The sequence below is a fragment of the Apiospora hydei genome (assembly GCF_038363865.1).
Source record: "Apiospora hydei strain CBS 114990 chromosome Unknown utg000002l_segment0_segment0, whole genome shotgun sequence".
NCBI classification, from domain to species: Eukaryota; Fungi; Ascomycota; class Sordariomycetes; order Amphisphaeriales; family Apiosporaceae; genus Apiospora; species Apiospora hydei.
The window spans coordinates 1618876-1642992 of NW_027117361.1; the positions used below are offsets into that span (position 1 = coordinate 1618876).

The 24117-nt window shown below is 53.7% G+C and overlaps 8 protein-coding genes across 8 annotated transcripts; 3 read left to right on the forward strand and 5 right to left on the reverse strand.

Moving 5' to 3' along the window:
• Positions 1-322: 322 nt before the first annotated feature.
• PG997_000506 (uncharacterized protein) lies at positions 323-2199 on the reverse strand (the record flags this gene model as incomplete). The annotated part of the gene is made up of 4 exons (XM_066804821.1): positions 323-523; positions 639-1366; positions 1452-1804; positions 1913-2199. 4 exons carry the CDS (start codon positions 2197-2199, stop codon positions 323-325), a joined length of 1569 nt encoding a protein of 522 aa, XP_066674594.1.
• Positions 2200-3270: 1071 nt separating this feature from the next.
• Positions 3271-5539, reverse strand: PG997_000507 (uncharacterized protein; the record flags this gene model as incomplete). The annotated part of the gene is made up of 2 exons (XM_066804822.1): positions 3271-5078; positions 5362-5539. The coding sequence occupies 2 exons, from the start codon at positions 5537-5539 to the stop codon at positions 3271-3273; spliced, it is 1986 nt and encodes a 661-aa protein (XP_066674595.1).
• Positions 5540-9253: 3714 nt separating this feature from the next.
• On the reverse strand, positions 9254-11476 carry PG997_000508 (uncharacterized protein; the record flags this gene model as incomplete). The annotated part of the gene is made up of 2 exons (XM_066804823.1): positions 9254-10944; positions 11017-11476. The coding sequence occupies 2 exons, from the start codon at positions 11474-11476 to the stop codon at positions 9254-9256; spliced, it is 2151 nt and encodes a 716-aa protein (XP_066674596.1).
• A 1446-nt stretch (positions 11477-12922) lies between these two features.
• Positions 12923-13482, reverse strand: PG997_000509 (DASH complex subunit Dad2-domain-containing protein; the record flags this gene model as incomplete). The annotated part of the gene is made up of 3 exons (XM_066804824.1): positions 12923-13074; positions 13136-13195; positions 13257-13482. The coding sequence occupies 3 exons, from the start codon at positions 13480-13482 to the stop codon at positions 12923-12925; spliced, it is 438 nt and encodes a 145-aa protein (XP_066674597.1).
• Positions 13483-14556: 1074 nt separating this feature from the next.
• PG997_000510 (uncharacterized protein) lies at positions 14557-16873 on the forward strand (the record flags this gene model as incomplete). The annotated part of the gene is made up of 4 exons (XM_066804825.1): positions 14557-14608; positions 14670-15111; positions 15164-16175; positions 16247-16873. 4 exons carry the CDS (start codon positions 14557-14559, stop codon positions 16871-16873), a joined length of 2133 nt encoding a protein of 710 aa, XP_066674598.1.
• Positions 16874-17536: 663 nt separating this feature from the next.
• On the reverse strand, positions 17537-18282 carry PG997_000511 (vacuolar protein sorting; the record flags this gene model as incomplete). The annotated part of the gene is made up of 3 exons (XM_066804826.1): positions 17537-17893; positions 17964-18092; positions 18214-18282. The coding sequence occupies 3 exons, from the start codon at positions 18280-18282 to the stop codon at positions 17537-17539; spliced, it is 555 nt and encodes a 184-aa protein (XP_066674599.1).
• A 943-nt stretch (positions 18283-19225) lies between these two features.
• PG997_000512 (alanine-glyoxylate aminotransferase) lies at positions 19226-20803 on the forward strand (the record flags this gene model as incomplete). The annotated part of the gene is made up of 3 exons (XM_066804827.1): positions 19226-19533; positions 19668-20652; positions 20723-20803. The coding sequence occupies 3 exons, from the start codon at positions 19226-19228 to the stop codon at positions 20801-20803; spliced, it is 1374 nt and encodes a 457-aa protein (XP_066674600.1).
• A 2333-nt stretch (positions 20804-23136) lies between these two features.
• Positions 23137-24070, forward strand: PG997_000513 (uncharacterized protein; the record flags this gene model as incomplete). Its single annotated transcript, XM_066804828.1, has 4 exons — positions 23137-23220; positions 23315-23344; positions 23436-23508; positions 23562-24070. 4 exons carry the CDS (start codon positions 23137-23139, stop codon positions 24068-24070), a joined length of 696 nt encoding a protein of 231 aa, XP_066674601.1.
• Positions 24071-24117: the final 47 nt, after the last annotated feature.

Genomic DNA, 24117 nt, shown 5'->3' on the forward strand with positions numbered 1-24117 from the left:
GATGAGGGGTAAGGCGTCTTGGTGCGGAGGATGCAGCAAACAAAAAACAAAAAGGGGGCAAGAAAGGGCGATCCCTCCAATCCCGTCGGAGCCGGAAAGGGGGAGAGGGTAACCCCAGCTTCACATGTCGTCGGTGCAGCATTGACACGACCCAGTCTATCCCAAGAATGGCCAAAATCCCTTGGTCTATTATGTATAAGTACCGTAGATTAGTGTCGATGTTTAATGTATGTATGTATGTCTAGATGTCTTCCAGGAAAAAGTACCAAGCAGGCTCAGATGTTTGGAAAAAGCGACCCCCGTCTCTGATATGAGAGGGATTCTAACTTGGAATGGTGACCCTGAAGACCAAGGCCTGGCTATCCAAACTGTTCCCGCTGGAGTCGGCATAGCGAAACTTGCCGCCGTTGAGGAACCCGTTCTGCGTGATGAAGTCGTTATCGCTCAGACTGAAGATGAAGTACTCATCGTCCGGCGCCGAGGGGTTCACGGGGACCACGGCGATGGACTCCCACTTCTCGTTCTGCAGATAGTTAGCATGCCAGTCCCGGTAGACTTCCTTGAGTAGTAAGACTGAAAGAAAAAGGAGCCAAGACATAGAGAGAGGCATAGAAGGAGCAAGTAGAACGCGAACTCACCAGCAGCCCAGCACCCTGCTCTCCCCCATTCCTTAGCCCGAACCGCCCCAACTGCGCATTCACATTGAAATCCAACCACCCACAATACGTAGCCGCCGTGACCTCATCCTTCAACTTCCCCTTCTTCTTAGACGCCGCGCCACAGTCCGAGCAATCGTAATCCTTCTTCGCCGCCTTGAGGTCCGTAGCCCCTCCGCCCAAGTCCACGACATCGATCTGCCGGTACACCGACTCGGCCGACTCGGCCCCACGGCCCGCGTTACTGTCGCGCGCCAGCACGAGGAACTGCCCGTTGGGCAGCGCGTGCATCTCGGACTGCGCCGCGACCTTCGGGTTCTTGCTCGGCTTGCTGGTCGTCGGGTCCACGTACAGCGGCAGCGGCACGATATACGAAGCCGCGTAGACGGGTCGTAGGCGGTCGCTAACATCGTACTGGAGGAGGCGCGTGTGGCGGCTCGTCTGCTTCTCGAGGCCGCCCTCTTGGACCGTCGCGGCTTGCAGGAGGACCCAGAGCGTCTTGCCGTCGTCGGTGACGCTCAGGCCCTCGAAGCCGTGGTTGTTGTCGCGGCCCGAGTCCGGGTCCTCGGGGTCGGGCAGGGGCCCGGATTCGCCGCCGAGGTAGTGCGGCGGGTTGGCGGAGGAGAAGGATTCGGCGTCGTTGCGGTTGGGGATTAGGGCGTCTGGCGGTCGGATCGCTGCCACCATTTTGCCGGTTGGGTCGAAGTGGTCTTTTAAAAGGGGCAGGTAAGGACTTAATGTATATGAAAGGAGGGAAAGAAAATGTGTAGGCAAGGACTAGGTTAGTTAACTTACAGACATAGGGCCCGTACTCATCCGACACCCAGAACGACCCGTCCGCGTTCACGTACAGCCCTTCGCAGTCGACCGCCACGCGCCGCCCGCCAGGCCCTTCGCCGCCGAAGCCGTCGCCCGTATAAGTGGCCACGGGCAGGTCCGGGAAGCCTTCGTAGGAGAGGTGTCCCGCAGCGTCCGCGTCGAGCCCCGTGCAGGGGGATCCGTCCGGGCCCGAGAACCCGACCGAGTCCTCGTACCGCAGCTGCAGATTAGGAGGCGAGGGCTCTTCCATTGTCGCATTCGGTGCCGGCGTGAACAAGACGCCGAACTTGTGCACTCGGGGCTGGAAGTTCAGGGTGCCCTCCGTATTCCTATAGAATGAATCGATCAGCTCCCGTTCTTGTCACCGGTCCGTCGCGACCCTGGTAGACCTAGGGGCGAGATAGCCCCAGAATAAGGGAGCGGTGGACAAGACTCACCATCCACGATCCGGCAACGACCAGAGAGTCCCCGTATAACTCCCGTTGTCGAGCCTGGTCCAATGCGCGGCGTCCATATGTATAGCACTGCCGAGGCCGCCGAGGGTATCGCCGAACTTGTCCACCGCATCCGCCGCGATGAAGCCGTAACCGGCGAGCTCATGATACGTATACGCCTTCGAGGCGCACGTCGTCGCGTTGACTGCCCCTTCCGAGGGCGACGAGATGTCCGCCGTTTCCAAGACCCGGCCCACTACAGCCATAGCAGCGGCGAATAAGGCGAGCATAAGCGAAGAAAACGCCATGGTACATGTAATACAGTAAGCCAATAGATACAGGAGGGAGTGGGAAACGAAAATCCAGAAAACAACAGACAAAAAGAAAACAAATTACTACTGGTATAATATATACTCATCTGATCTCCATGTCGTAGCTCCCCCAGCTAGCGACGGGAGTACCTACTTTTGCGTCTTTATCCCAATCCCGAATGCAGAACATCGGATGGTGGTGACATAACACGCAGCTGCAGCTGCAACCGTCGCCATCGCCACCACCCCTCATGACTGGCCCTGGCCCCATCCATTCCAGCCAGTTTAGGAAACTGCTACGGTCGGGATAGGCGGCTGCTGTCGATTATTGCGATATTACTCGCCCTCTCTCCATGAAAGAGAACCAATAATCCCCGCAATGGTACGTCGATGCATGCGTTATATTCATATATTTATATGCATGAAACAAAATCCACGAAACCATTTCTACCAATCCATCGATAACGCCACCTCATTGGCCGACAGAACAAGCAGGTATGGCCCTTCATACGTCGAAGTGCAGTTCAGCTTCTGAGAAAGGACTTGGTTCTCGTATGGCAGACACCGAAGGCACTACTCAGTCGCCTTCTCGGAATGTCAGCAGCCACCTCATCTAGCGAGCGAAGAAGACACAACAAGCATATTGAAATTTGTATCTCGAGCCCAACAACGGCTTCGAGTATCTCTTATTCCATATACACTGGACCCTGTAGCCGTCCAGAGAGAGGCCCAGGGTCGCGCATAACGTCCATACCGTCCTATGCGTACTATATAATATGCTTCTAGTAAATACGGTTCTTGGTAGATATCGTCGTCGTTCCATTCCTTGAAATCTTCTTTCTCCCCTAAAAAGCAAAGCTCTTTCATTTCTTTCATCCCCGAAAGTAAAAGAAAGAGAGAAAACGCCTCCAACGCCGAACATGGATCATGCTGAATGCCCCTCCCAGCCAGGAACTCCCCTTAATTCTAAGCACCATACAACACAATATAATTTACATTACCCAAAGCAAACAGAACCCCCGTAGAATTGGGTTTGCTTACTTTGCCCTTCTATGACAATGTCGCCTTCCCAGTAGGGTAGCTGTCAGCTGCTTTGACAACACCGGCCGGATGGGCCAGGCTGCCGTTTGCGTAGCCTTCGCTGTAGATGACCCTGTCCCACCAGAACTGGCATTGCACCTTCTGACGATCGTTCATGGTCGTCATCTGAGCGGGCACGCCCGGGTTACCGCGACCGACGACCCCCATGCGCTCATCGTTTCCTTTGCCGAACAAGGCAATCTGTCCCTTTTCGGCGGACTGCGAGAACGGGTCGACGAACGGCGTCCACGTCATGTTTCCCTTGACGTCCCCGACGTTCTGGTCAGATGCCGGGTTCGGGTCGCCAAATGCTGCAAACCGGGTCCAGTAAGCATTCATGGCATCGGCCGTCTGGTTGAGGCCCTTGAAACCTTTAATGACGTTCATGTCGTGTGCAACAACAGGTGCCTCATCTCCGTGGTCCGAGCCTCCGTATGCTGCTGACCGGGCTGCAAATTGGTACACGTAGACTGGTGCTTTGGGCGTAGATGTGGATGCAAGCGTTGCTTGCTGCAATACGGGGCAAATGTATGCGTAATGGGCGTATGCGTCATCTAAACGCCAAAACTGTGTGCCGAAGCCTTTAGGGAGTGCCAGAGTGTATAGGCTTTTGCCGTCCGTGGTGTTGACGTTGGGATAGATCTCGTCCATGAGCTTGATCGAAGTCTCGTTCAGGGCCGGTACCAACGAGGTCATCAGGTTGTTCAGAGCGCTGATGTTAGATGAAGTGGTTGGGACGAAAATGGCGCCTTCGTTGGTGTCGAAGCCGGTGAGGATTGGGATCCGCATCACATTACCCTTTGCCCACGATTCGCGGGGCAGGTCTGGAACGACACCGCCAGCCCCATCGACCGCAGGCTGGAAGGGCCATTGCAAGGCGCTATAATACTTGGCGATGACGGCAATGGAAGCGTCAATGACCGTCTGAGCGGGCAAGGCGCGGAGCTTGGGGAATATCTGATCGTCGGGCACACCCGCGAGACCGCACTTGCTGATGAACTCCTTGAACTGCTTCTCAACCAGTGGATGAGTGGGGTTGAAGACGGCGCGCGCTAGTGCGCCGCCAGACTCCATGATGGCTTTCTGGAACGGGGGAGGTTCCTGAGTCAGTTTATTCGCCGGCGCATACGAGATCAGCTGGTGCCCGATCGAGTGGGCACCCGCGCTCAACCCCATGATCGTAACATTATCGGGATCGCCCCCAAAGCTGGCCACATTCTTCTGCACCCAGCTGAATAGGAACTGCTGGTCCTTGAGCCCCAGGTTCATCAGGCCGGACTGTTGGGTGAGACCGCTCGGGAGGAAACCAAGCGCCCCGATTCTGTAGTTGAAGTTGATACCGATGATGGGCATCTCGGACCAGCTCACGAAACTGGCCATGTTACGCTCCTTGGCGGAGCCCGTGATGAAGCCACCTCCGTGCACGTAGATGACGACCGGGAGCTTTGTGTCATTTCCGCCAATCTTGGCCATGTCTCGCTGCTTAACCTCTCCATCGTCGGCGTAGTGGGGCCTGTAGATGTTGAGGTTTAAGCAGTCTTCGTCGTAGTCGCGCCTCGAATTCCTCTGCGGACAGTCATACCCGAAGTCCACCGCGCGGTACTCGGTATCGGGTTTGCGATCCTTCAGCGCCTGCGGGGGCCTGAAGCGGTTCTCTCCCCGGTTGACTGGGCATAAGGGATACCGCGGAACGCCTGGATTGACCGCGGGTATAAGGTTGATGACGGCGTGATTTCGCCGATATAGGTTCCTTGCTCTGTTCGGACGTTTACAGTTTCCTTTGAAGGCAGTTAGCACAACTAAAAATATGACAGTGATGGGCTGGTGACGGGAATGGGGTGAGGCCTTCACATCGTCTGAAAAGCACGGCGGGGCTGAGACATGACAGCAACCTGGCCTCGCCCGTGCATCGGGTCTAGGTGAAGGGCGAGGAAGCTTTGGGGCCCCGAGACACTAAGTCGAACCTTCAACAGGGCAAATCCCAAATTTTGGGACGAAGGGAAGGCCCGAGGCAATTGCAATGGCAATGCGCGCGATGGGGAGGGGATCTTCATACCTTACTAAGGGGGTGTGATAAGTGGCCGGTTTCGTATAGTGCGACCATCAGCACAATGAGCGAAATTCCTCCAAGTATCGCGACCGCAATGGCTGCCCGGATGGTGCGGCTGGGCGGGGAGCCGGTAACCCGTCGATAACCTGAGTACCGCTTCCACCACGGCAGCTTCCTGGCGGCGGCCATCCTGTCGTCGTCGCTGTCGCTGTCGCTGTCGGAGGCCCGCTGGCCCTCGACGTCGGAGAAACTGCGATTGCTGCTGTCGCTGTCGGCTGTAACTGCGACCCGTATTGAATCCTTTTTACATACTTGGGGCGGCAGGGTGGGTAGTTTTTCGTTGTCGGAGTGTGGAAACATTAAACCACCGTAAAGGGTGGGTTTGATGAGAAAAAGAAAAGAAGAGAGATTCGATATGTCCGTTGATTCCCTCGTTCGGATGCCCTTAAACACCGGCTGACGCTGGGAGCGGATGTGGGGTTTTCCCAGTGCTGGTTCACGAATGTAACTGCCAAGAGGTCGGACAGAGCTGGAAGCGTGGGCTGTTACCAGGCCTTCGGGCGTGCTGTGACTTGCTTCTGAACCGTGTTCGGGGCGTATTATTGTTCGCAGATGAGATTGATTTGGTCTTGGCAAAAGGGGACTTCGATTCCAGTGGACCGTGGAGCGCGAAAGGGGAGCTTGGGGTAATATGGGTCAACGAGGGAACAAAACAATGGTAAAAGACTTCTTTCTCCTCGGGGGCGCCGACAAAGTGATCTTTCAAGTAGATGAAGGCCTCGTATCAAGTTCAAAAGCCTCGACAGGGACAGCGAGGAAGTTCCTCTTTGTATGAAGAGCTTCTGGTTTCTTTGGGTGGCATGAAACAAGTTCAAACAACAGGAAAATCCGCAAGGGTCTAGGCGACAGGCCCCTTGTTATACATGATGCATGCCTGTTCGAGATGTGTGTGTGTAGGTAGTGACTGTGACTCCGGCTGGGTACCGCTTGCATGTACCAACGACCCCAGTCCCAGGAGCGAAGCGAGCAGATCTAGTAGTAGTCGAGCGGAGCCAGCAAAGCTGAAGTACTACTTCGGCGTGGGTCAGGCTTCATGGAGACGAAAATACATACAGGCTGAGACGATCAGTGGGCCGGGGAAAGACTCGACGAGACCGCTATAATAGGTGGAGGAGCCAAGCCAGCGGGCAAGTAGGAGGAGGAGCCTGGAGGAGGACAAACGATGCGGACGGACAACGGGTCCCTTAATAGTGCTTGTCGTCTGTCGGCCCAGGTCGGGACTCGAACGAAGCGACTAGCAGGCTAGCAATTACAAAAGAATACGAGCCTGCGAGCCTTGGGGAGTTGGGGGAGATGGGACTTCAGCTCGCCGACCTAGCCTCCATAATAACACCAATACTATGATACATACATACATCATCTACCAGTGCAAAGTCGACTACGGGGACCAGGAGCCCGCGGGCCCTTGACGAACCGGCTATACGGCTTGGCATACTTTAACCCAATGGTGGGCGCGGCACTTGGGGTTCGCTGCAAGCCAGACAGGCAGGCGACAGGTCGACCGCCAGCGAAGCTCGTGTGGCCCTTTTGTTAGAGTTACACGCTACATGCAGACATGCTCTGATTGTTCGTCGCTCACCGTCGCATTCGCCTGCAGGCAGCAAGTAAGCATTGCTTCATCCACCCATTCCACCTATCGACGGGGAGGCTCGGGGCGTCCAGAGTTTGCTCTGTTCACCGTGTCCGTGTTGCTCGACAGGCAAACTTTCAACATGTGTTGCTAGTACAGCCAGCTGGCCAAGTCTCCTCTCTCTCCTGTAGATCATGGGCAGAAAGAGAAGTTGGCGCCCACCTCTTTTTCTGTTTCGCACTCGCGCTGGCCCCCCTTCGAGTCCTTTCCTGTCCTTTGACACCGTCCTTGCGTGCACAGAGAGAGGAAGGGGACAGGCAGGGGGGCAGGCCACTGGGCAGGCAGACAGACATGGAGATGCATGCAGGGCAGGGAAGGGCAGGATGTCGTTGGTCGGTTGGTGGGCAGTGCCGCTCATCAATGATAAGCTTCTCTGTCGTACAACCCCGAGAGATTTATTGCTACGGTACAAAGGAAGCCAGTTGGGAACCCTGGGAAAATAAGAAATAGACAAGATCCGCCGGTTAATCAATCGAAACTTTTCCATTGGCTGTCAGTGCCACGCCTTAGCAGGGGTTGCTGCCCAGTACCTGCCAAGCCCGTCTAGACTCGTCCCATCTTTCGCTCTCTCCCCCTCCCCTCGGGCCTCACGAACAAGCTCTCTTTTGTTCACGGTAAGCCGTTAATTAGGCACGCACTCAGCCCAGTCAGCATGCATGACAGCTGAAGCTATCCCACCAATCTCGTCCACAACGTCAAATGCATCTATTTCGTCGCGCTTACACAGTTCAGGGTGGTCGTCGCGTGGTGGTTGTCAGCCGGTCGAATCGCATCATGGAGACACCATCGTGAGCCAAAGGACGCAGAAGCACACCCCCGGAGGAACCACCGCAATGACGGGCACATCCATCACTCCTTGCAAACCAGGGTACATGACTCCCAACTCTCCGGCCCCCAACCTCCCCTGTCAACCCCCAAGCAGGCCTAGCTGCATAGCCCCTAAGAAAGAGCCCAAGGTTGGGGGAGTAAGCAAGCAGTTGACAGCAAGCAAAAGCCAACAAGCCCTTCCAAGCGTTCCTCTGCCAATCCGCATTAATAAGACGGCCTCACCGTCGTCAATCATTAGATCATTAGCACATCGGGGCTCGGGGCCTAAGAAAAGATAATAAATTAGAGACCAACATGAAGATCACTGCAGATCAATGACCTCATTTCAAGTCCTACGACGCAATACAACAGACCAAGAAGAGAAAAGCAAGGGAGCGTAAGGGCGGCCCCCGGGCATCCGGATCCGAGCGAGATGATGGATCACCATATCGCTTCTGAAAGCTCAGGCCAGAAAGCTTAGCATTCCGACTGCACCTGGTTCAGTAAATATTGCGAAGTGGCTGCTCAGAGACGTGGTGCATAATTCAGCCTGATATGATCAGGGCAACGTTATATCCGTAGGGCCATGAGTAAGAAGCCAATTTGCCAACCCAGCTTGGATCGCTGATATCTCGACATTTGATGTTCTTGGCCGTCAGTACACCTACATAGAGCGAGCACATGCCATTGCTCCTCCAACATTCAATGGACGAGTGCAAACCCAATACGTCAGTCAATCCGGGAGAGCCCCCAAGCCACTATGCAGCTCGCAGGTAGAAATAGAAACGTGCATACACGTACGGCGTAGTTACGCCATCCACGCCTCCTGGCGATCGATCCAAAAATAGGGACCCAAAACACTCCCTCAACACCTAGGGATTCTTGTGCGCCCTCCAAACTGTGCAACGCACCAGTAAGACCGAAGACAACAAGACAACCCACGTGCAGTATACGCTAATGGGAAAATCGATGTGAAACAATTGGTTGATTCGATTGGATAAAAAGAAGTATGAGCAACCCTTTCGTGCGAAACGTGTTTGTAAAATACAATGAAACGCCTCTCAACCCAATTGAGCAAGGCCCCCGCGTGTGGAGAGACGCGCCCAGAATGTAAGTAAGTGAGGCATGTAGGAATACACTCCTGACGATACCCAACCTGCATATGATGCCAGAAGCACAGCGTCATACTTCCTCTATAGAAACGCCGGAACTCGGCGCTGGAAACCCTCGAAAGCAAATGTAAAATAAACCCTTTTGTACAATGAATCCACTACCCGACGCAGCCGACTGCCCGACTCTCCAACTGCCGGCTGCCGCCCCAGACTTTTCTCTCTTGACGAAAAAGCGATCTAGTATTAGCTTCGTGGCGGCTGAATTCGAAATCCACTCGGTTCCCCCTTTGCGCTTCAAGCTACGAGATCTCTTACGGAGCCTACCGTCATCCGCTTTCGCTTCTGCTTCTCAGCCCACTCTCGGCTTCGAAGACGTGACTGCTCCGCTGCCTGTTCCCGTGCAAGGCGGGCCATGGCTTCGCGCTCGCGCCTTTCCTTTTCCCGATCTTGAGCGTACGAGTTGTCCCGCTGATAGATGTCCTTACCTCGGAGGCGCTGTTGCTGCACTTCCTCGATCGACACGGAGCCCCGCTTGCTTCCAAGGCTATTCGTCGAGCTTGACGTAGCCCGGCGGGCCTGTGACGAGGCAGTCGATTCCTCCGACGTAAGATGACGGCCACGAGGCTGAGACTGGTTGTTCACGTGGGACAAGGGCTCCCGAAGAGAACCACCGACCAAAGATGCCCGTTTGTTAGGGCTCGTCGTTGTCGATTTGCCCACGTTCTCAGCCAGAGCTCCCTTTTGACGCGCACGGCTGGTAATCGTCTCGCGGGGGATACTAGCCGGCATGGTGCCGCTTCGGATGGGCCTCGCCTTGAACTCGCGACGTTTACGCTCCTCTTCCTCTTGGGCCTTGAGCCGCGCCTCTCGCTCTTCCCTTTTGCGACGGGAGATTGCCTCGCCTGGCAACTCAAACTTGGGTACCGTTGGTGCCCTGGCAGACTTCGTACGCCGAACGCTACTTGGAGCAGGCACAGAAGCTTGCTCCGCAGTGGCTTTCATGGACAGGCGTGCCTCTCGCTTCTCCTTGAGACGCCGAGCAACAGCCTCGCCCGGAAGCTCAAAGGTAGGTAGGGTAGGTGCTTTGTTTGACTTGGTCAGCGGCTTCGGGGGCTGCAGGCTCGCCAGGCCTTTGTTAGTCGACTTCTTGGGTGTGGCTTGCACCAAAGGCTTCTCTTCCTCCTTCAATTTGGGAGAGTCCAAGTAAATCATCGACGCTGACCTCCGCGTCCTTGGAGATCTTTCCGGCTCAGCCGACTTGAGCCGGTATGTGGCCGAGGATACCGGCCTTGGACTAGAACGGTCCACCTTCGAGGCCGAGCCAGGGGTGTGGTGAGCAGCAGCTGAGAGCGATTGCATAGGAGACGTCGGTGACTTGGCTGAGATGGGGGAGACAATCTTTTCAAAGTGGGCAGCTTGATCAAATGCCTCTAATTCGTCCTCGAGCTGATCGAGAGCTGCGACTGAATCTTCGATCCGTGGTGGGGAATTGGAAGTCACTCTCACAGAAGTAACACTGGCCCTCCCTCGCTTACTGTCAGATGGCGGCGACACTTCCTCGATTCTAACTTCAGGAACATGTTGGACAGCTTTCGCTGGTGTGCCTTGCACCGCAGGTCGAGCACCAACTGCCATTGCTATCGGTGAGTGGGACTCTTTCTGGGGAGTAGCGACTGTTGGCTCTTGGTCACCTTCTAGAGGTGTCACTAGAAGAGTGAACGTATGCTGGTGGATTTCCTTTCCAGATTCGACCTTTTCCGACTGTCCGGTGGATGGCAGAAGATTGCACCCAAACAGAAGAGTTTGCACACTCGAGTGCTTCGAAGAATCAGTCTTGTCTGACTCGTCTTGAGATCCGGGATTTACTGGGACTTTGACCGTCAGTACCCACTCAAAGTTTCCCTGGCGATGTTTGGCGACTTGTTCTTCAACTGAGATCAGCTTGCGTGCAGATAAAGCGAGAGGATGTTTTGCAAATTGATGAGCTGTGGTGAGGCAATGTCAGTCCTAAAGGTCATTCAAATGTTCAAACAAAAGGAGTAAGTGTGTCGTCGTACCTGGGAGCTCGATGTAATGCTGCGTTCCGGCTGAGACACTAGCAGCTTCGGACTCTGGTGGATCGCGCTGCTCGACTTCGGGCACTGTCTCGAGTCGTTCAAATGTATCGCGCCTGATTGGCGGCCGGGTCAAATTTGCACAGGGTTGTCCCTTGAGTTTGGCCTGATAAATAGGTCGGCCCTTGTAGTGATATAGCTCAGGCGAATTCCCCAGATGGAGCCTCTTGAGCTCAGCAGCCAGCGACTCGACACGAGTGGGCGACTTGAACTGCCTGTTCTGCGCATCCGACACAGAGAGCGGCCGTAGAGGCGAGATAAGACTCTGGCCCAGAGGTCCTACGTTGGCGCCTTCCACCGTGGAAGTCGAGGTATCATCGTCTGTACTTGAGTCGTTGAAGATGTCGAAACGGCCTCCAGTCAATGCAATCGGGGCCATGGCGGGTCTTTGAATAGAGACCATGCTGACAGGGATCTAAAAGGGGGGCACAGGGCAAGCAACAGTCGATGTCGACCAATACGGCCTAGACGATGAACAAAAGTGCAAGGGTTAAATGAGACGATGATAAGTCGGATCTCAGCACGGCTTGACCGGCGAACCGTGTATCGCCAGAAAACGTGGTGGGGTAAGCGATCGTGCGATTCAATGGCTTGCTTGTCTGATGGGAATGTGCCTTGCGGTAGAGCGAGTCCTGGGAACTATTGAATGGACAAAGCAATACTCATCTGTATTGCGGATGCTATGAGGATGAATGCTGGTCAAAATAGTCTCTTGGTAACATTGGTTGGAGGAATTGCAATGAGGACTGGAAATGTTGTAGTCTGACAGAAGATGGAGCAAAATACGACATGGGGGCAACGGGGGTAGATAACAGCACGTCGTTGCTTCTTGTGTGTCTGTTACTTGGATTCATCGTCGTTTCTGGTTGGCTGTGCTTGCTTGCCAATGCTTGCACCCGAAATATTGTTTTGATGTTTTCCCCGAAGTCTACTTCCCTCCTTCCCGTTTTGCAGGCCGTGCTACCATCCGAGCATAAATAGCCGTCAGGGATAGCTCTGTAGAGCTCTCTTTGCTTGAGCTCCCCCATGGCAACCGCTGACTAACACGCGTTTGCGAAGACGCGCCGTCGCTCACCCCTTGGGATTGGCTGAGAGGCATAGTTCGAGCAACAAGGGTTGCGGAAGGAGAAGACCAGAGACGCACTCCAACTCCCAATGTAGCCAAATTGACAACGTATAGGCCAGCTCACAAGCCATCAGGTCGCTATCCAGCCGCCAGTTACCTGTCATTGCTTTCTTCACTGTAAGATTCCAATTTTGAGAGTTGGTGCTAGAGAATCAATGTATGTTATGTAGCTAACACCTCGAGGCAATTTCCCCGCACTCTGGGGTCACCCATCAAATTGAGGACTTTCGTTGGGCACTCAAAGGAGCCCGCAGGACCCAGCCAGTAGCTGAGATGCGACCTCTTTAATCTGCAACAGTAATGCTGTCAACAAAGCTGAAAAGTATATACACATCAACCAACTCAGGCAGAATGTAGGTAGTATATACAGCCTGGTGTCATAGCATAGTATACTATAACGGACGGCAATACCGAAAGGTGTCTCGTGCAAATTGCGATATTTGTGCCTCATGCCATAGCATAACAGGTCGAACCTTTTGCGATCATCTCTGGGGATGAAAACCTTGGCGGGTATCGACTGGTGCTGAAGGTGAACCCTTGTGGTGGTGGTGGCGCATAACATTGGCATCGATGCTTGGCAACTAGAGCCCGTTCGAGGCCACTTTCACCGCTGGAAGGGGCATCAGCTCCGAAGAGCACCCTCAAAACGCAGGTACGGCAAGCGTTGCTCGCAACACGGCTCCACGGTCATGGTTTACGAAGGATGTGGTTTACCCGCCCATCTCATTCGGTTTGTGACGTGCCTTCCAGTCCCTCGGCCGCCGCCTGGAGTGTTGGCGCATGCTCTGTGGGAATTCGGACCAAGGTCTGCGGCAAGGCTGTAGTTTCTTCATCGCTGGCTGTCTCTTTGGCTTCGCTGGGTCGCGGAATTTTGGCTACAAGAACCAGAGCAGATTAGTGGGTTGCCCGCATCAGAAGCATCGGGTTGTTCCTTACCAGAAGCCATGTTGATAGCACGCAGGACGTTATGCCAGTTGTTCAAAACCGTCGCAATAGCTGCCCACCAGATTTTAGATCGCATTCAACGCCCTCATGAGGCTAATCGGGCAAGGCCTACCTTCTGTTCCGTCGGACAAGGTTGACAGCTTCTGTTCCAAAGCCTCCATCTCGTTGGCGACTGCTGCGCTCAGTTCCCGGAGCTCTTTGAGGTTTTCCAATTCGGCCTTCTTCTCATTGATGCGGGAGAGGAGAGCAGCTGACTGGCCCGTCGACTGCGCATTGAAGTTGCTGGAGGTAGACCCTTGGCGCAGGTGGCCTGAGAGGGAGCGCGTAGAGAAGGCCATGGTTGTCGGCCTTTTGCTGTTGATGCAACCGAATTGGACGTTGTGGGAGGCTGAAATCAACCAAGTCAATATGCGATCGAGACCGCGACCGCTTGACGGCTCAAGTGGCAGGTAAGCGGGGCCGAAAGTTGGGTAGTTGGTAACGTCAGGCTTGTTCGGTAACGAACGAACGCTAGATTAGGCGCGCACATGCATGTCATGCTCGGAGCTGTCCAGGATTGGGCTTCTGGGATTTCGAATTAACCATAACATTGATAGGAGGGAGGGATTTTGAAGTAACTCATCCTGACTTCAGCAAAAAATAAACAATTGAAAGTAGTAGAGCTGGGAAACTGAGGATTCCCGAAGCTGCTTTCTATAAACGAGGTATGCTGGTCTAGCAGTCAATGTTGACATGATCCCCTGAGGGGCTCGACAGCCCATATTTTGGTCCTCAAGCTCACTCACCCACCAAGGCAGGAGGAGTGAGCCCGCATCCATCAGCTCGTAAGGGGCTTGCATCCCTCTCACCGAAACAGAACGGATGCTGTCTTCTCTGCTGCACCTCTCAGCCTTTTTCTACAGACACATAACCGCAAAGCAAAGGATGCATGAGCTTAGCAATAGGTAGTATCTTGACAATGTGTATTTTTACAGTTTTAGCCAGCAATTAGATGCACATTCGGTTCTCTGGCGTGCCATGACGCGCCGGCTCTCGAGCATGTGTCACGGCAGCTGTTGACATGGACCCCAGCAGAAAGGCCTTAGTACCCCCACAGCGGGCCCAACACCAAACCGCTTTAGGCAGTGTGTTTACAAGCCGAGATTACTTTTCCCGTCGGGTCGAGCTTCCACCCTTCTTGCTCACAACCTTGGAAAACTTTCAATCTTCCCAACCACCACTGTAATTGTACACATGTCAAATTTTGGATGACATTCTGTCGTTGTCATCAACTACTCTTTCTGCCATTGAGTCCCAACGCGACACCGAATAACCTCTCGCCAATAGTTTTATCAAAAGGACGTCCGGTCAACAAACCTCAATTGTCACACCCTTTTTCTTAAAGGCAGCTGTTGTGGGCTCGAATTGCTGCCATGGCCCGACTCAACGAGCCGATCATGGCTACGGCGGAGAGCCTAGAAACACGTACGCAGCCTTGCAGCCTTACAGTTCACTTTCAGGCATACTGACGAGCCTATGTTTACAGTCAGAAGAAAATTCCTCCGCCAAAATCGAGATATCGCCAGAATCAACTCCACACAATCATTGCGTATACGAGGCTTGGAAAATGAGTGTGCCCGCATGCTGTCAGAAAATCTCGATCTTCGCGGCCAGATTTTGCGGTTGGAGACGGAGTTGTCCGAAAGTCGAGCACAGCGTATAGCCGATCATGCATTGGAGATCAAGGAGAAGATGGAAGCACAACTTCTCGAATGGGGCTCCATGCTCGCCAGTCTGGGTCACGAACCTATCCCGAGACACCACTCGCCAAGGCTTCCGAAGAAGGCGAAGACCCGATCAAGCTTTGGAATGGCCAGCTCGCCACGCTGGAGACGCCGCAATACCGAAGAGATGGAATTCGCAGCGCAGCAAGAAGGCCGACTTCCGCCGCTCTGGGAACATAAGTCCTGCCCCCGAGAAACACTTAAGTAAGAAACTGCGACTGTCCTGACAACAGTATTTCATGCTAATGTTCCCCAGCCGAGAGGAGATCATGGCCCTATGTGAAGAGGCGATTGAGACCAACGACTCGCCCGACCTTGGTCCTCCCCCAGTATCTCGCTTTGTCGACGAAGACCCAGTTAAGATCGATCTCCCAACCAAATCGCCTTCAGCTATTCGAAACATGTACGCCCTGGAAGATTCGCCGTCAGCACCAGCTAGGAAGAATTTGGTCGAGGTACAAGCGGTTACAGTGAAGAAGGTCCAGACTTTTGAGAGCATAGAAAGGGCCGAAGAAGCTCGAATGTCTCCAATTGAGAGAGAAGAGTCGGTCGAGTCCGATCCGGCGCCAGCCGATGTGAACGACAAACCAATACCGTCCGCCAAGACAGTTGAACCGAAGACAATCAAGCCTACACCATCTCCCGAGCCGCAGCCACCTGCTCAAACTGTTAAAGCCGGTTTGAAGAGGAAGGCGAGTGATGAAGACGAGAAGGAGAATATGCAGCATAGTAAAAAGGGAGGGGACGTGGCCAAGGCAACCAAAACACAGTCTGTCAAGTCCAGCACGGAAGATGGCGTTACGAACCGGCCCGTCAAGAGTTTACCTCCTGTGCGAAGAGATGTGCAGGGCACATCGGCAAACCCTGCGATCATCACAGCAACTAGGAAACCCTTGAGCGCTCGAAATGCTAACGAGCCTGTCAACTCACCGACGAAATCGACAAAGCCAGCGCTGCCGGGCGACATCGGAAAGGCGAAACCGAGCACAAAGCGTGAGGAGCAAGGCAAGGAGCGAGTGGTGAAGTCGAAGAAGAAGCCAGAGGATGTACAGCCCCAGATGCCGGCTTCCGTCAAAATCAGTGAACCGGAAGAGCAGCCAATTGCACCAATCGTTGCCACCATTGACATCGAGCCTGAAACCATGTCCGCCGAACCAGACCTCTTCGCCCCTAGTTCACCAGAACCGCCGGTAGCACCAAGAGAGAACCTGAGAGACACACCCCTCCGACCGAAATATCAAACGACGGCGAGACCAGCCGGCCAAGTCGTAGGAATAGGACTGCAGTTAGCTACGCAGAGCCGAATCTCAGGGACAAGATGCGACGTCCCACAAAACAGATGCTCGATGCCGTAGCAGGTGAGGGCAAGGCGGTCCGCCGCACTAGCCAGTCGAAGCAAAGTGGTGACCTGTCGTCAATTAAGTCGGAGGAGAAGTCGCAGCTATGGAAAGAACTTCCATCTGCCAGACCATCGTCTGCGGCCTCGGAAATTGCTGCCAGTCCTCTGGTCCAGAAAATAAGTCGAGCCGAGCCTCCTGCTGATCTGCCAATGAGCGTGGTCACGGACAGGAAAAAGCGCAGCTCAATGGCAGCACGAGAAGCTGATACGAAGATGGATATGGAAGAGAACGATAGCGGCGATGTTTACGATTTCCCCGATATCTCGCCACGTGCGGATTTGAAGCACTCGACGCTTGAGGGAGGCCGAAAGTCTCAAAAGTCCAGACACGGAAAATCTTCCATAAACAGCGAAGAGAGTGGTTCCAAATCGCAAGAGAAGGCACCCGTGTCTCGAGGCAGCAGCTCAAGGAAGAGAGCGTCCATGATGGCACCAAAGACGACGAAGATGATAGACTCGGAGAACATCGATGGGGATAGTATGTCCAGCATGTCTTCTACGGATGCAGACAGCATTGTGTCGACTAGGGACAAGTCGTCAACGCGGAGGAGGAGCATGATGCTGTAGATGACAGGCTCCATGGTGGTGCCAACGTATCTGGTCTTGGATACAAGATAGAAGGTGTTCTGGTGTTTTTGCTTTTCCTTTGATATCCTGTCTCTGAACGATTAATGCCCGGATGATGCCCCCTTTTTCCCTTTGTCAAGAACGAGAATGAACCAAAATGTCGTTTTTAGTTACTTAGCCATAGCGTTGGAGTACGACTGTGATTTTACTCTGATGATTGATACCAATTATGAACTTTCGAATTCTTACTTTCCATTGCCTTCAACTTTGATGACTGTCATGCTACGGACCTGTATGTGTGGTCATTTCCAATAGGCTGTCTCGTTTGATTTGGTGTTGCTGCTTATTGATGCTGGATGCTCGAGCCCATGACGGCTGATGTATGAAGCATCGTTTCAATACTCGACTTCTCGTTCAATTCCTGAAATCCTTCCGACCTCCCTCCGTTAAGTGGTGGCATTTCCCTCGTATACCCTTTCCTGGCCTTTTCTCCTAAGGTACCCGGCTCGAAGTTCTAAACCTCAGTATCATGACGAAGGGCCTGTGGGCTCTACAGGTTTCGTATACGTAACCTTTTCTACTGCAACATTCTCAGCCCCATTTGCGTCTTTCCTCAGCTGGTAGACGTATAGCGTGAGTGAAATTCCTTGGACCTAGAGACTTTTATTTAGCAAATGGCCTTGGTTCGCGAGCATCCCGAGCTTGTTGTGCAACATGTCCTGTCGTGATTTCCATCCAGTATCCCTCCTCTTGCTCACTGAACAGCAGAAGCACGTCGGGGGGCCGCAAAAGTAAGATGAGACTCACATCCATCAAGCAGAAGCTCGGCACCATCTCCTCGCCCTCCTTGGTCCAGCCGGTCGTGTAGGCGCCCGTGGCGGACCCGGGGTTGACGAAGAACTTGTCCATGTACTCGAAGGCGTCGAAGCGGTGGGTGCCGCCCCAGCAGAGGACGTCGACGTCGAGTTTGTTAGCCTCGGCCAGCAGCAGGTCGGGCTCGGTCGAGACGAGCGTGAAGCCCTCGACGAATCCGACGCGCAGCGAGCCGTGCGTCACGACTTGCGAGAGCGGGGAGGGAGGTCGCTTCGACGTCGAAGCGCCCCTTGACGATCTTGAGGTCCGGCGCAATCGAGCGGAGGTACTCGTACGTGTGCTTGTCGGTCAGGTTGCCGAGGCAGAGGGTCTGGCCGATCTTGCCGGGGGAGAGGAGTTTCTTGAACTGTGGATTTGCGCGAATCAAAGGTTAGCCATTGCGATTGTATCCAAGGAGTGCGGTGCAGTGCAGGTCGCATCTCTGAAGGGCGGTTTGCTGTTCGATCTGGGCTAGAATGAGGTCGTACCTTGGCGGGTATGTCAAGAGCCCGGTCCGGGATGTGAAGATCGCCGATGACGAGAATTAGGAAGGCCATCTTTGCTGTGTTTGCGGCCTTGGTTCTGCTGAATCACGAGAGTTGTATCGGCGAAGGGCGGCTGCGGTGGACGACCGTCGCAGTGTCGTCAGCCTCTAGCTGGTGTCGGATCTACCAGCGGGGCTGCACGGGGCCAGTACCTCCTAGTCTAACAACGATCGACGTGCAATGAATCCCCCAATGGCGGCACCGAATCGCAGTATGTATCGCGGTGATCCCTGGAATGTTGATATTGATGTCTTTGCGAATAGAGGCCGGTACGTATGTTCTGTTTCGATCGGTCGGTCGGTCAGCCACCAATCGTGAGCTTCGGCATAGACTTGACGTCGACTGCTCTAGCTCCTGGGCCGCCAAACAAAACACCCCTCCAATGCACCGACCTACAGCTACAGGACCTTAGCCGCCTATTTTGGACCCCTGTCGCGCTGTTCCAGTCCAATTGAGCGGAACACAGTCCAGCTTTATCCAGCCCGGACAGGGATCTGGTACCCGAAGTTGATAGCCTTGCCTGCTTGCTTCGCTGGAAGCTTGCCCCGAACACGGAGCTCTGAATTGGATATTGCAACCGTAAGAGTCCCATAGAGCTCCAGCTTCTACTTGGCCCCTTACACAAGCATATTATTAATAAACCAGATACCAAAAGTCCACCTCGCAGTGAGTGAGCGGAACTGTTCAAGACAAAACGGAGCATTTCCAAGACAGATTTCAAGCAAGCCACCGCCTTCGTCTGGCCGCCGAAGAAGAAGCTCTTTTGTATTGTATCGGATATCTCTCGGCGTTCCTCGTCGACTCGTCCAAAGGTCTACCAATTGCAGTCCCCGTGTACATTCGCCAGACTTGGCCCGAAACAGCAAACCTAGGAGCCCATCAACCCATTGGAACCTCCAGCCCAGCCCCCAAGTACTGCCCAAGTCAAGCTTTCGGGTCTCCCAGACAAACCAAAATGCGGAGAGTAGCTTCAAGGCCAGCATTGCCCCACCTCGTCGGCAGCTCCCCCTCCTCACCACCATTATCGCTCCATGTAGCATCATCCAGCCCTTCTACCCGGTTGTCCCTGATCTCGCAACATCTCTCTGGCGGCCCTTCTATATCTAGTCCTTCCAGATCTCGCAACATCTCTCCCATTCAAACTCGCAGGCTCTCAGTATCATCTCAGCGCAGCATGTCTTCTCAACCTGAACACCCGACCCTGCTCATCCCGGGCCCCATCGAGTTCGACGATGACGTCCTCCAGTCCATGAGCCATTATAGGTCAGTTTAGTCTCATCCACCTTTCGACCGACTACCGAACCGCGTTTGCATTCATGCATTCTTTAGCTATGATAAAAGCAAACAACAGTTCCTACTCGTGTGATGAGCTTCTACTGATACTATGTGTCTGGCAGCGAATCCCATGTCGGACCCGGATTCGTAGCTACTTTCGGCGACACCATCTCGATGCTGCGCAAGCTCTTCCAGACCACAGATCCCTCTGCGCAACCATTCGTGATCTCAGGATCCGGCACCTTGGGCTGGGACATCGTGGCCGCTAACTTGGTTGAGGCTGGCGAGGATGTCCTGGTTCTCAGCACCGGCTACTTCGGAGACGGATTCGCCGACTGCTTCGAGACGTATGGCGCCAAGGTAACCAAGTTGTCCGGAACCGTGGGCGGACGACCGCAGCTTGATGAGGTCGAGAAGGCGCTCAAGAGCAAGAAGTTCAAGATGGTCACGGTGACCCACGTCGACACTTCCACTGGTGTACTGAGCGAGTTGGAGAACCTTTCCAAGTTGGTCAAGAGCGTGTCTCCCGAGACACTGCTCGTTGTGGATGGCGTATGCAGTGTCGCCTGCGAGGAGATTCAGTTTGATGCCTGGAAGCTGGACGGTGTCGTGACTGCGAGCCAGAAGGCCATTGGATGCCCGGCTGGTCTGTCGATATCCATGTTCAGCGGCAAGGCCATCGAGGCCTTCAAGGCGCGCAAGACCCCGCCCGCCACATACTTTGCGTCCATGAAGAACTGGATGCCCATCATGCAGAACTACGAAGCCAAGAAGCCGTCGTACTTCGCTACGCCCTCGCCGCAGCTGATCCACGCTCTGCACACCGCACTCACCCAGATCCTGTCGAAGCCCCTATCTGAGCGCTTCGCGAAGCACCGCGAGATGTCTGATAAGATCAAGAAGGCCGTGGCGGACCTGGGTCTTAAGCAGGTCGCCACGAAGCCCGAGGACCAGGCTCACGGCATGACGGCCATCTACCTGCCAGAGACTGTTAAGTCGACCGACTTGCTGCCCAAGTTGGCCAAGGCCGGTGTCGTTTGGGCTGGTGGTATCCACAAGGAGATCGCGCCCAAGTATGTGCGGTTCGGACATATGGGAGTCAGCGTGGTAAGCATGATCCCCTATCTCTCGGTAATTGACATATTTTAAGGGGTATATGCTAATTGGTTTTCTCTAGACGGATCCTGCCAGAAAGGACATTGACAAGGCTATCAAGGCTCTGTCAAATGGTCTTGAGGAGTGCGGTTACAAGGCATAAGTTCGGATGCGGCATGGACCGCGAATTGGGGCGATTGGATCATGAAGGACTATATGTACATTCTGGCTTATTATAGAAAGGTAGAACAAAAATGAAGGTCCGGATTCCACGATATCTAGAGGCAACTCGTCAGCTTATACTGTCAAGATTTCCCTTTGCCAATCCTGTCCCAATACGCAATACTCTCCGTATAATGCCTCATCAAGGATATTGTGATCGCCAAGTCTGCTGTTCCTCCAGCGTGCATTGTTGATTTGTGCCTCTGTAGGTAGGTAGCTTACCTTATAAGGTGGGCCCAACCTGTCAAATGCCTCTGGTATTATAAATCGGACGGAGCATTTAGCTTACAAAATCCGTCCTGATTTGAAGATTGTTCTCTAGAGCCACATAAAATCCTGTAATTTGGTAGGTGGGCGGGCATTCAGCGAGCTCGCGAACTCGCGAGGTTGAACGGAAGGAAGGAGATCCGACGGTGCGGTGGCCAGGGAGGTCCACAGACCGGACCACCTGGAGTCACCGATGGACACCTGGGTATCCGCAATGTCCCGGTTCACGGGCCGTTTGGGGACTGTGATCACTGGAACAACGACAGTTGGTCCTCTTGGGCTGCCGTACGGGGGAGGATGCGGCTAAAAGCAGCGAGGATGAATGGATGGATGGATGGATGTTGCTTGATTGTTTCGGCGTTAAGGAGTAAATGGTCGTTCATGCCTGAGTTATCGAAAGATGTATCACACAGATACCCGAGAATAGTCGTATATCGCCAATTACTGGTTTTGTTCCGAGTCTGCTGCATATCACGTAGTTTATTGGGAAATTGCTAGAATATATATATTGAACCAGTCATGAATGATGGACAAAAACAGCACTTCCTCGTCGTTTCGAAGGAACCACCTACAAAAGGAATAAGCCAGAGCGGCAACCATTTTGAGAGAGGTTCATGCAGTATCCATATGGCCTGGGACCATGCATTGTGATCAGAAAATTAAGCTCACTCGCTAGGCTGCAGCAGTGTCATGATATCATCCTATGAGGCGTGTAAGTGATACCAGCACTGGATCTGCTTACCAAGCAAGGACCACCCGTTCCAGAGAGAGGTTATTGACGCGAATGACCGCGACTGCTAGGCATCCCGGACCTTCTGTGACATATCTGAAAGAGAGGAATATTATTCGATGTACGTTTAACAAAACCTGACATTGACATGCCTTGCTGTTCCTGCTGTTGTAGACAGGTGCCCATGGTGCCTGAAGGCGGCTTGGGACCAAATTACTAATAAAATAATCGGACCTAACAATCCCAATAGCTTGGGTGGATCGAGGGAGGGGCGCCTAGAAACGTCGTCACCTAGTGATTCAATGAGGGGCAGAAAGAGGGAGGGTGTGATTAAAGCCCGCGGGTGCGAGACGAGACTGCCTTTGACAACCAAACGCCAAAAGTTGCCTGGCCTGAATACTGCCAACACTCGTATAACTTCTCGAATGGGCTAATCAGACATATAGATAGACACTGGAGTAATTGATAGAAATGCGATGCGTCGAATTTGCTGTGTTTACTCGGCTGTTATGGCAGCTGTTACCTACGCTGGCTGTTGTGGTGGTGAAATTGGTTGGTCGGGAGTGTCTCCTGGTGAGCTCCCATGTTTTACTCACCACCACCCTGTGGGATAAACTTGGGCAGGTAATCAACCCCAACCTCAGGAACTCAGCCGCCTTCTGCGTTGCTTCTTACACGTATTGGGATAATCTCGATCGTACTAATCAAGTAGGCATGGAACTGGCATAACCATTGGATGTGATCCGGACACCACCGAGCCATCAATTGATGGTTGTTCCGTTAACACAAGTCCTAAGTACATGTAGCCTGTCAGGCCTGCTGTCAATCTAATCTACCTTGTCTGCCCCTCACTTTTTTTTTCGCTGCGTTGCTCCTACCAACTACGCGCTGCCTGCTGAGCGACCGAGTGACTTCAGACCAAGCCAGACTGGAGTGACAGTGACTCCACCAAAAGCCACTACTACCGCGCGACCTACCCGCCTCTTTCTTTGATTTCGGAATTCTGATACTAGTTACCAGCTGCTGCTGCTGCTTCTGCTCTGCTGCTGCTTCTGCAATTTCACGAACTCTCCTCCTCCACCTTTGCCTGACCGTAACTTCGTTGTCAAATTTCTCTTTCACGCTTCCAGGCCAGGCCTTCTAGACCGGCATTGTCTCCCACCTAAATTACACACGACGGCCGCCTCGGCAAGCTCCCCTCTTTGATCACACACACCTCTGCTGCGGGCGCGTATCTTGACCTCGACCTTTCGTCCGCACAACCACCACCATTCACCATGGCGCCCACGATCGAGGAGCTGGACGTCATGGTCCGCTCCTTTACGAGGGCCGCGGCGAACAGGTATGCCATTGATTTCCCGGTTCCCTCAATTCTCGGCCTTGTTATCGCCTTTGCGCCCCCTCGCAATCTGCTGCAAGATGCAAAGTACTGACTTTTTGGTTCCCCGCCTCTAGCAAAAAGCTGCACAAGCCGCCCTGAACCAGGTAAGCCACTCCCAAAGCCCCCTCTCCTGTGTAATTAAGCAGGCAGGCATGCTCTTGAATTCGACGGCTAATTGATTGTTTGCGTGTCCAGTTCAAAGAAGACCCCGATGCATGGCTACTCGTCGATAAGATCCTAACCGATGCTTCATATCCGCAAACCAAGTGTAAGGGAGTCCACGCTGCTGCTGGAGTCGTGGCGAGGCTAACAAAGTCCTAGATCTTGGTCTCCAAGTCCTCGACCATGTTATCATGACAAGATGGAAGGTGCTCCCTCGCGAGCAATGTCTGGGTATCCGCAACTTCGTCGGCCAGAGCATCGTCGACTGCTCCAGTACCGAGGAGTCGCTAAAGAGCCAACGCACCCTGCTCAACAAGCTCAACCTGGTGCTCATCTCCATATTGAAGCAAGAATGGCCACACAACTGGCCTACCTTTATCAACGAGATCATCGGGTCTTGCCAAATAAGCCTCTCGATCTGCGAGAACAACATGATCATCCTCCGCCTGCTGTCCGAGGAGGTATTCGACTATTCGGCCGACCAGATGACCTCGGCCAAGACGAGGAACTTGAAGACCACCATGTGCAACGAGTTCTCCCAGATCTTCCAGCTCTGCCAAGAGATCCTCACGACAGCGAATCAGCCTACCCTAATCAAGGCGACGCTCGAGACGTTATTACGCTTCTGCAACTGGATCCCCCTCGGCTACATCTTCGAGACCCCCTGATCGACACGCTGCGCACACGATTCCTCGAGGTCCCGGAGTTTCGAAAT